This window comes from Leptodactylus fuscus, chromosome 1, assembly GCF_031893055.1.
Source record: "Leptodactylus fuscus isolate aLepFus1 chromosome 1, aLepFus1.hap2, whole genome shotgun sequence".
NCBI lineage: Eukaryota > Metazoa > Chordata > Amphibia > Anura > Leptodactylidae > Leptodactylus > Leptodactylus fuscus.
Genome location: NC_134265.1, coordinates 135,683,471 through 135,695,342, shown reverse-complemented (window position 1 = coordinate 135,695,342; position 11,872 = coordinate 135,683,471). Strand labels below are relative to the sequence as shown.

General features: G+C 44.3%; 1 protein-coding gene across 1 annotated transcript in view; it reads right to left on the bottom strand.

The window, feature by feature from the left end:
- Positions 1–4,879: 4,879 nt before the first annotated feature.
- REC8 (REC8 meiotic recombination protein) overlaps positions 4,880–11,872 on the bottom strand; it is a 62,325-nt gene continuing 55,332 nt past the window's right edge. Inside the window, exons 17-19 of the mRNA XM_075276645.1 lie at positions 5,983–6,090; positions 5,776–5,882; positions 4,880–4,965 (exon numbers count right to left, since the gene is read on the bottom strand). Of these exons, the coding sequence (XP_075132746.1) occupies positions 4,880–4,965; positions 5,776–5,882; positions 5,983–6,090 (301 nt within the window). The remainder of the gene's footprint in view (positions 4,966–5,775; positions 5,883–5,982; positions 6,091–11,872) is intronic.

Here is an 11,872-nt window from a genome sequence, read left to right as displayed (position 1 = left end):
ATGATAGTACATAGGTATCTGAACCCTTCTTTTAGGTTCACAGCATATAGTCCCCGCTTAGGAATTAAATGCACATTGAAAAACCGCAAGAAATAAAAAAAAAAAAATTGGTTGGATCTTACCATAATGGCGGTGAATCGACTTCGATATTGTGAAGTTGACAGAGTGCCCATAGCAATAGAAATTAGTGCTTTTAGTCTCTGCAGTGAACACAGAGGGAAAGCTGAAAGAGGACACGGCTTACCTTACTGCAGGGCAATAAATGAACTGCAGCTGAAAAAGTCAGTAACCTGCACAAGGCAGGTAAGACAAAAGACTGCAGTATAAACCTAGATCTTTCACTCAGAAAGAAGGGAAAGAGAAGAAAGGATCTAAGACACCTTATTCTAAACCATAGAGGAGGCCACAGCCTCCTCCACCTGTCCAGTCGCACAGGACAGAAAAAAACACAGGGGGGAGGAGGTCGCTCTGGCCTCTTATAGGGGGAAAAACTGTTAGCTAATTAAAAGTTCCACCTGTCCTAACAGTACACAGGGGCAGGAATACCCCATCTTGTGCTGCTGTTTGGCGTAGGGGGAACAACTATAGATCATGCCGCATGAACGCCACTAACTTGGCCAACTTAACTTGGCCAACTTAACTTGGCCCAAATCATTGCCCCCAGCGTGTCCCAAAACGACGGCAGGCCCATGAGCTAGACGGCCGGCCGCGACCACCTCTGCCAACAACTGGTGCCAACGCAAACCCCGCCGACCCCTCCAGTGTACCTCTACATCCCGAAGGCACAAGGACGGTCAGGTGCACAACGTTTGGCCCAGAAGATGTACGAATGCCCAATAATCCAGACCCACGGTGTGATTGAACCTGCAGGGAACAAAAAACAAAACCAAGTATAGACAGAAATCTGGAACAAACGCAACAAAAACTACTGAGTAAGTAAATCTGGCCAAATATAGGACCTGTAGTACTCCAACTTCCACCTACCTAGACGTCTTTATGGCATCTTCCCCCATTCCACACACATCGGCTATTGTGGCTGCCTCTATCCAAAAAGAGTGCGTGCCGAACTCCTTCGGATTGAGGCCCAAGACAAACAGGAATGGAAAACTGAGAGAAATTGAAAACGAGTAAAAGGGGAACCCGAAGCATGCACCAGAAAGACCAAGGACTCAGGCCGGTGGAGGACATACTCCCTTATCATTCGAACCGAACATGCATCCGCCTATCGCCCTGATAGTTGCCCAATTACTCCTACCAAACACATCTTTCTTAGACTTACATACGCAAGCTTTAACCTCTTCCGTCAAAACAACCACATCAGCAGTCAACAAACCCGCCGAGCTTAGGCAAGTATGGCTAAACAATTCAACCACCCTCAAAAAAAATAAAGGCAATAAAGAAGGCCATCTGAAACAAAAGCATTTCAAAACTGTCTGTACAAACACTTCCTAACTCTGACATAAGACGACCCAATAAACTAAACAACACCGGGCAACAACTATCCCCACCCCTGACTTCCTTCTTCCACCCTTTCAAAGCCTTCTGCACCACGAAACACTTAGGGCTCGTTCACACAGGGAGCAGATTTTGGTACCAAGAGTGACACAGGGAGCCACATCACTCTCTGGTCAAAACCTGCCTGCCATGACCGTCGCGGTCGCGGCTTCCCCCTCCGGAGTCAGCTCAAATGAATGGGCCGACTCTGGAGGTTGCTGCCACCAGGTGGAAGCCACGGCTCAGCGAGCCACGGAATCCGCCTGAAGAAAGGGCAACCTTTCTAAAAAAACAAAAACAAAAAACCAACCAGCTAGAGAGCAGCCCAACAAATGGAAGCATGCCAGGTGGATGGGAAGAAGGCGGAAAGCTGACTCAATATCTGACTTTGCTAACAAAGCCCCCCAACCCGATGAGCTAACCAACTAAACTACCCGGTCAAAAGAGGTGTAGGATACAGCTGTTCACCGACGGCCCTGGTGGATAAGAAAGATGGTGGATCAAACAAAACTTTCCACTCTCCTCCTTAGGCACCAGAACAAGGGGGAAACACGTAAATTGGGCAGAGGCAGGTCCACAAACTGTCCCGCCATGTGGCCCAAAGAAACCTCCTCTATCACCTTATCTCAGGCTAACTGTTCGTTGTCGCGAACCGACTTCGGATTAGAAGCTAACAGTAAAACTGCTGATGGCTCGTGCAGTATGTAAAACCCCTGAAGAAAATCATCCTTAAGTAGACTTGCTTCCCACTTCCAGAGGTACTGTTCTAGCCACAAGAAGAGGTGGCTCACCAGCGGTCTCTACGCCACTAGCAGAGCCCACCTTGACAGGCTGTCGCAGGGCAGAATGTGTCCTTCAGCAGATGGAGCATTCATGTCTAAATCTGCATGGGGCGTTGCTCTTAGTTATAAAGCCAGCATGCGCCATTGGGCTTAAAGGCCGCAGAGCCGAGTTGAGCACCTGACCTGGCAGCTCCACCCTGAAAAGGCCGTTGGGACAGGATCATCTGAATCCATACATTGGTAGCCTTAGAGGCCCAACCGACGGAAGGATTCAGGGCAAGGTGGTGATGAAATTCTTCGTCATACCGCCACCATGCTGAGCCCCCATGGAGCTTGTAAATACTGAAAACTGTGTCCAAATAAACAAAAAGCTCAGGCCTCTTACTGGGACAAGCCTGAGGCACAATATGAAACAAAATGGCAAAGGAATGAAGCCAATTGCGAAATGTTTTGGCAACACTGTGTTTTTTGTCGGCACCGCACTCCAACACCTGTTGGAGAGGGAGGGAGGCCAGAAAGAAGAAGGCAGGACATAGAGGGGAAGAAGAAGAGGGTGGAGAGGGTAAGAAAACACAGCATCATGCTCTGGTGCAGCAGAGCTTCCAATAATAAAATTAAAAAGCAAAATGCAAAAGTATGAGAAACCAAATAACAAGTTCCATAAAAGATAAAGATGGGAGAACAAAAGAACAAAAAGGGGGTTAAGTTCCAGAGGGTGTCATAATGGTGTAGTGAATCAGTGGAGGGGTTATAGTGGTAGCAGATGCGGGGAGGGTAGGGGGATCATGGTAAGGTAGACGGAAAGAATGTCTGAAGGGCGGTAGAGTAAGAACAGTTGTTTCATAGGAGCCACACGTTTTGATGAGCACTATCATCTAATATCAATTCGGCTAACATATCTTCCACATTTCTAATGTGCAGAACCTCTTGAAACCAGAGAGTGAGGGTTAGAGGTGAGGAAGATTTCCATAATCTAGGGATGACAGATCTGACTGCCACTGGGAGGAAGCCCATCAGTTTGCGAGTGTGTTTGTGGATCTCGTGCCAAAAAGAATGAAACGGGGCAGTTCGACCAGACGTGAAGCATAGTGCCAAGGGCACTGTTACATCTCCAGCAATGTCAGAGACTGTAGGATAGATCTTTTTTTTTCGTTTAAATGTAGATTGTGAACTCCATATAGGGCTCAAAAAACAGTAACAAGACCTGCACTAAAAAAAGCTGCGTTTCTGCAACGTGCAACCTTAGCTGGGCCCATGTGGCACAAATGCCGTGGTGTGGCCATGGTGTAAACGCTGCAGAAAAAATGTTCCTGCAAAGTGGGTGGGATTTTAACGAATTCCATCATCACATTGTGGAAAATTACCCAGAGAGGACATACGGCAATTTCCAAAACCGTTTTCAATTATACCTACAGAAACTCTGGCGATTTTCCTATAGGTATAATGGAAGCAGAAAGTCTGCAGAGGAAACCTCCTAACAACCCCTTATACTAATAAAACACCCACAACTGTGCTTAAAAAAAAAAAGTTATACTCCCCTACCTGTGATCCTTTGCTGAATGGAGCCGCCGCCGCCTCCTCTTCTCTTTCCCTCTGCTCTATGCGCAGAGCCATGCATAGGACGTCTGCATCCTGATGCAGGAGGCGTGATGAGAGCAGATATGTTTTGTTTGCTCTCGATATCTTATAAATCACAGGTCTGTATTGGCTTGCGGTTTACAAGACAGTGATGGATTTTAACTAGATTGGTATCTGCAGACAGTAATCAAGTTAAAAGTAAAGCATTATTGGCGGCTCCAGGGTGGGCCCACAGTCAGTGTGCCGGAACTTGGAAGATGTAAACTAGCTCTGATGCTGGTTCCCGCCTACATGCAAAATAAGATCCAGCATACATAGAGCCTTCCAGGGCCCATATCTTTTGAATGGGTGGATGGATTTTAAAAAGAAAAAACACCAAATTGTCAAGGGGAACATTGAAATTCAAATTAAGTATTTTATTTAGCATTTTCTACTTGGTGACAGATTTTTTTTTAATATTAAAAGTTTTATTTTAAAAATTTTTTGAATAAAATGTGAGACAAAAAGACATGTCAAGTGTAAAACATTAACGGAGATGCACAATGAGGGAGGATATGGGGTAATTGAACAGAGGGGGGTGGGAAAAACAAGAAACGGCGTGTATGTGGACGGAAGGGAAGCATGGGGAACAGAGGGAAACAAAAGCTCTGACGCAGCAGAGCTGCATAATCAAATTAAAACAGTAAGTATAAATCAACTACCAGAACAATCAAATCCACATCATGGATAGGGAGAGGGAGAAAAAGAGAGAGAGAAAACAGATGAGTAAGGGAACAAGGGGAAGAGGAAGACAGATTTTTTTTTTAATAAATCATCCAATATTTGTGGAAAAGCAGAAGAGTGCAGCCACAAGGCTGAAGGTACACCATGGACTGTATGCATCATTCCATCAACAATGAAGGCTTTTATTATTATTCTGTATAAAACTTATAACTATTCAATAAAACAATTCTTTTTTTTTGTAGTCGATACAATATCATATAGGGTAAAAACATCCATTATTCAATAAACCTGTATCCTTAGTTCTATGAATATTGTCTTCCTGGTGTGATGGTTATTCGTCCATATGGTTCAGTCTGTTGCAGGTTGATAACTTCTTGTGTGCTGAGCACTAGGAGAACAAATTACTTATATAGCAGTTCTTGTATATTTTTTTTTCATTACACACATAAAGCTGTGTTCATACCTGCGCCTGCTCTCCCCTTGGGGATTTTGTTCCCCATTCTGCTTTAACCCAAACGCATGTGTGAGGCTTAAAGCATGTCTGTTTAAGGGTAAGTTCACATGGATTTTTTTGGTCCGGAACCTGAGGCGGAGGCCGCCTCAGGTTCCGGACCAAAAAACGAGTAGCCGCGACCGAATGCCGGTGCACTGCATCAGCTTCCAGTCACACACTCTGCTCCGGATTAGGCTCAATGAATGGGCCTAGTCGGTAGGAGGGAGTGTCTTCACGCCGAATCCTTAGGTGAAACGGCCTGAAGAATGAGCACCTTGCTTCTTTTTCCGGGAGCCGGAACAAATGGCTCCTGGAAAAAAGACCTGACCGCTCCACCTGGAAACTATTCTTCTTTTTTTGCACGGACACAAAGTCGGACATGCAGGACTCTGATTCCGTGAAAAAAAGCTGGTTTCCAAATGAATGGGTTATAAAGCTGACTGCCAGCAAGCCGTCCCCTGTCCAGTTTCCCCGGGGTTTAGGACTGAAACTTCAAGGTGGACAGCGGCGGTAGCGTGAACGCCTTCTAAGAATAAAGGCATCACGATTTAATGAAATATTAGCTGAGATCAAGGGTGAAGTCATAAGATCCAATGAACAGCTCTGTTGTCATCTGTTTTACTAAAAAAAAAAAAAAAGACAGCAGCAGACATTGCTATATTTTTATTTCTATACAAAACCATAAGTGCACTTTTTAATACTCACCAAGACAGCAGAAAAAGAACCTGGAGACCAACAAGCGAGAACAAGAATGAGGACTCAGGCTCAGAAACTCTGAATAGCCAACACTGTCAATATCAGAGTATAACTTCCTGATAAAAGAAGGAGTCCAAAGGAAATCAAACATTAACACAAATGAGCAGAATCACAGAGACTGAAATCTGAAAAGGCGGCAGATTGTCATGTTTATACCTTTGCAGATCACCCAGGGATAATTCCTCTGTTTCAGGCAGCTCCACAATAAGTTCTGGCATCTCAGAGACCACTGGGAGAATTCTGTCCTCCTGACCAGAGATTGATCTGCACGGCAGCAACCCAAAAGTTAATGGCAACATGAAGTTCTAAAGGGGGTTCGTGTCAACTTATTTTTGTTAAAGGCCATTTAAGGTTAAGGCCCCATATAGTGGGCCACAGCAAAAAAAAAAAAAAACGATGCGGGAAAAACCGCATTGCGATTTTTCACACAGCCATTTTCACAGACAAGAAACCTGCAGAATTTATGCCTCCATTATACCTATAGGGAAACTGTCAGCGTATTCGTAAATATAATTGACATGCTGCGATTTCCAAAACCACAATTTTGGAAATCGCAGTGTTTCCACTGCGCATATTTTTCTGCAATGGGTGGATTGGATTTGCTAGTATTTCATCCACTTTACAGTAAAATGTTGTGGTTTTTGCATCAGCTTTTCCACTGCTTCCAAACCATGTCGTCTATGCCACATTGGGCCCCGGCCTGAAGGGGTTTTTCCTACAAATAGTGAATGTTTTCACACTGTCTAAACTACTATTTAAACAAATTTTCTCTTTCTAACTTTCTAGTTTGAAAGATATTTCTTAAATTATAGCAACAATAAAAAAAACCCTGTATAAACAGCATACCAGACAAAATACAGGCACAAAGCTGTACAAGGATGACAATAGATTCCAAAGAGAACAGCATACATTCTATAGTAACATACATATGGTACAAGGGGAGAATAAAAACATAAAATCAACTCAAATCAAGGGAGAAAAGAGGGAAAATTAAAGCTAGAAATATATAAACAACGTCTAAGGAGTTGCCTGAAGGAAGGGGTGATGGGAATGAAAACCCAATCCAGTTACACAGCTAAAGCTGAAGACTGTATGAGAGGCTGGGAATGCGAGAACTGTGGACCCAGGATGCCCAGACCTTGTCAAGGATCGAGTGGATATTAGAGATAGTGGAGGTAATCGTATCAATCCGTCCCAAGTTAGAGGGCTTCAGATTGAGAAGAAATATGGGGGTCTGAAATGGGAAAGATTATCCAAAAGGTCTTTATACAAGTCTATGGATAGCCAGCCAATAGCGTTGGGCATGCACTCACCACACAGGACCACCACACCTGTGTGAAACAGTAGGAAAAAAAAGTTATGGAGCTGCCGAGGGAACAAATATGCCCTATGAAGCACATTTAAAGAGGACTCCATAAGGGTGACCTGCCAATTGCCCTTATTGATCGAAGTATAACAGTCAACCCAATTGGGCTAGGGTCAGGGTATTGTCAAGGTCTCGCTCCCAGGCCGTCATAAAGTCAAGCTTACTGTCAAGGTTAGGCCATTCAGCCATATATTAAAGAAAGGGAGCACCCATCTGCCACTCTAAACAAGCATAATCTCTCAAATCTGGTAAGCGATTTGTCTGGATTGAGAGGGTTAAGAGAATGCAAGAAGTGGAATCCCTGTGCATTTTGTAATCCCGTAATGGGGGATGTGCTAACACTCTTTCTAACTTTCAGGGCACTTCTGTTGTTCCAAACAGTTTCTGATCCAGTTCCAAACCTTTGTTTATGGGTGTGTACCAGAGCTGGGGGGAGGGCCTTATAGATGCTCACTGGGAGAGAACAGGTATCTCAGCTAGTTATAGGGACAAATAACAAGCTAGTAGTATATTGATTGTCCCTATAAGTAAAAATCAGCAGTCATGGAGAGTAAGGCTAGGTTCACATCTGCATAGGAGACTCCATCGCAGATTCCGCCTAAAATCATCGGAAAGGAAAGAGTATAAAACCAGCGGAAACCCAGCGGATCCCGTTAGAGTCTATAAGTGGGTAACCGTTTTTTAGCTGACAACAACGGAAAGACTAATGCTAGTGCGAACATAGCATAAACAGTTTTATATCCCTGTGGCTCTGTCTTTCTGAGCACAGGAACAACAGTGTGAGGATATAGAGGCACATCTCAATAAATTAGAATATCTTTGAAAGTTAGTTTATTCCAGTAATTCAATTCAAAAATATCCCTTCTATAGTTTCTAGATTTATTCCACACAGAGTGATCCATTTCAAGCCTTTATTTCTGTAAAGGTTGATGATTATGTCTTACCGCTAATGCAAACCTAAGAGTAGTGCTTAAATTGGAAACATTTTTTAGGTGGAACCCTGGAATACTGTCTCCCCCCTCCTCGTCAAAATCCCATCCCCCACCATGACCCCACTCCCCATGGACACGTGCAATCCTGAACACACTATTATGCCCAATATTTGCATAAATTATGGTGCATAGTGGCCTAGTGGCCCCTGAACACAGTATTATATGCCCCCAAGTGGTCCTTGAACACAGTATTATATGCCCCATTTTGAAAACCCATGAACAATTATTATACTCTGGGGTCTTTTCAGGCCTGAAGCCTTCGGGAAATAGGAGAGGTAAGTAACAGCGTTAAATATGTTCCACATTGTGGGTCATACAATATCTTAGTTTATACTGTATAAATTATACAATTACGGTAAACCACTGCCTAAAAGTTACTATCTTGTGCTGATCAGTGGAGGAAAAAGTCCTTCATACCGGTTTGAGTTTTAAAATGACACACCCATTACAGTCAATGGGGTCCACTGGATTCTGTCTGTTCCTGCTATTTTAGTGGTCTGTGTCTCCTAAGACTTTAAAGGGATTCTATCATTAAAATTGTATTTTTTCTGCCTACCACGTAGAAATAGCCTTAAGAAAGGCTATTCTTCTCCTACCTTTAGATGTCTTCTCTGGGCCACCGTTCGGTAGAAATCCCGGGTTTTCGTCGGTATGCAGATGAGTCCTCTCTTAGCACTGGAGGCGGGCCCCAGCGCTTAAAGAGGACCTTTCACCACTTTTGGGCACATGCAGTGTTATATACTGCCAGAAAGCCGACAGTGCACTGATTTCAGCGCACTGTCGGCTTTCCCGATCTGTGCCCGGTGTAAAGAGCCTACGGTGCCGGTACCATAGTGCTCTATGGTCAGAAGGGCGTTTCTGACCATTAGCCAGAGACGTCCTTCAGCCTCGCGGCGCCAATCACGCTGTACTGTGGAGCGGGGAGGAACGCCCCCTCCCGCTCCTGATAATGCTCGTCTATGGACGAGCGCTGTGAGCAGAGGGAGGGGGCGTTCCTCCCCGCTCCCAGCACAGCGCAATAGGCACCGCGAGGCAGAAGGACGTCTCTGGCTAATGGTCAGAAACGCCCTTCTGACCATAGAGCACTACGGTACCGGCACCGTAAGCTCTTTACACCGGGCACAGATCGGGAAAGCCGACAGTGCGCTGAAATCAGCGCACTGTCGGCTTTCTGGCAGTATTTAACACTGCATGTGCCCAAAAGTGGTGAAAGGTCCTCTTTAAACAGCACTGGGGGAGTCACCAATGCTGTGAGAGAAATCTCCAGCACCGCCTTCATCTTCATCTGGAACGGCCTCTCTTCGCGTCTTCTTCTGGCGCTGGGTACAAACTGCTCATGCCCACCAGCCCCATACTAATGAAAACTGGGATTTCTAACGAACAGCAGCCTGGAGAAGACATCTAAAGGTAGGAGAAGAATAGCCTTTCTTAAGGCTATTCCGACATGGTAGGCAGAAAAATAGCATTTTAATGATAGAATCCCTTTAAAGCCGAGGCTCTGCATTGTGAATGCTGCATTTTACAGTACCTTTAAAGTGTATGGAATTCTGGTTAATTCCATCCTTGTGTTGCAGAAAAAAATCAGAATCTGCAGTGGAAAAGCATGTCAACTATACTCGTGGAAACGCTGGTGTTTTCCATATGGGCAGAAGGTCACCAGAGGAAAACACTGAGCTTCTGCTGCAGTCATTTCTGCAGCGTTTATTTGCTGAGGCTTGCTACGTGCTGACTTAGCCTGAGCCAAATGAGTTTCTACAGTTGAATAAAAACCTTTGTGCATCAAGTTCAACCAAGGAATGGGAAAGGACATAACTATAGGGATGAGTGAAGAAAATAAGCATTCTGGACATTTCCATAAGCATCAATGCTATTATTCTCTAAAAAGTCATATAGGTTGTGTTCTCTCTCTACGGAAAGGTCACTGGCCGCTCTGTAACCCCCTCCTCGCAAGTGACTCTCCTCTCCCTTATTCCTCATGGACGCCAGGACGGTTATTCCCCGCCACTGGCGTTGTACTACTCCTCCCTCTCTTCTGGAATGGTTGCAGGAGTTTCTCCTCATTGGCAGGATGGAGTTTCCTGTGTCCGGGGATACTCCTGACTCCTCTAAATTTGAGATCCAGGACTCAACCGAGTTTTCCTCCCTGTTCGGCTGATTTCCCCTTTTTTCCGTCGGATTTGACCTCCCGGGCCCCTGTTGGCGTTACACACGTTTTTCCTCCACTGCCCTGTTCCCATTTTCTATCCTTCTCACCCCTCCTTTTTTTTTTGTCTTCGTCTTGTGTGTGTGGTCTTGTTCGGCCCCTTTCTTGTTTTGTTTTCTGTTGGGGGCTGTGCGCCTATGCTTCCCAGTGAGTTCTTGTTTTAGTTCTAGCCTTGCCCCTCTTTATCCAGGGTCTGCCCTGGGTCTCTTGCATAATGTTTGGGCGCTGCGTGGCCTTTTGTGTTGCTATTGGGGTGTCTTGTCCGCCCCTTTTGCGTTTCTTTCTGTATGTTTGATTATTCCTGTTGTAAATTCTCCAATAAAAACTGATTACACCTAAAAAGTCATATAGTAAACCTGTATACATAGATGACTTTTTTCTTACTGTTTCACCCTTATATTTTAGTGGTTGTAATCCCTTAAGCACCATCCTCCCAGGTTTCTATAGCACCTTGGCAGTGCCACATCCTTATCACCTTCATACCACGCCACACTGATGCAATATTGAGTGTATATACTGCAAATACTTTTCAGCAGAGCATCATTTCTGTATTGAAAACTATTTTTTCAATTGGTCTTACATTGGACATAATATATAAATTTTAGGTTTTCATTAGCAGTAAGCGTAATCAAAGAAATAAATGCTAAAAAGAGATCACTCTGTGTGTAATGAATCTATAAAATATATCAGTCTCACTTTCTGAACTACTAAAATAAATTAAAGGGGTTGTCCCATCACAAGGATCCTATCTATACTGCTTGTTAATGTGGATGTAAGACTTTTCCTAAATACATTGCTTCAGCAAAACTGCTTTGTTTGTCCACTATCTTACTTTATTCAATTTTTTGTGGCCACAGCCCTGACCTAGCTGCTCCTGAGTCAAATGATGTATCTGCTGCTCTCAGGGGGTAGGGAGGAGGGGCTAAGTGCACAGGAGCGAGCCTGTGTTTCTAGCTATTCCTGTGTCTACACCATGTGACCTAGCTCCCTGCTAACAGATAGGGGAGAGGAGCTGCTTTAATTTCTGAACTGTCTTCTGTTCTCCCAGTTATCAGGTTAGCTAACTCATTTGTGTTCATTATGGCAGAGACAGGCAGTCTCTGTATGTAACACAGAATGGAGTTGCTGCTGCCTGTACTTCATAGTCCAATATGGGTGGGCGGAGCTACTCACGAATGTGGGGGCGGAGCTAATAGGCAGGTTACATGTGAAACCCCACCCACCAAATGATGCAAGAAACCAGGAAGAAAGAAGATTTTACATCAGTGAAGACTGGTGAGTATGCGACGTGGGACAACCCCTTTAACTTTTTAAAGATATTTTAATCTATTGAGATTACACCTGTAACTTGGCCACAATTAAAACACAACTAGACTTTCAGACAACTTTTGATTTTCTTGCAGTATTTGTGTCAGTAATTTTGTATTGTAATATAAATAAAAAAGACAAATTCACCACAGCTCACCGAAAAAATTCAAAGGTGCA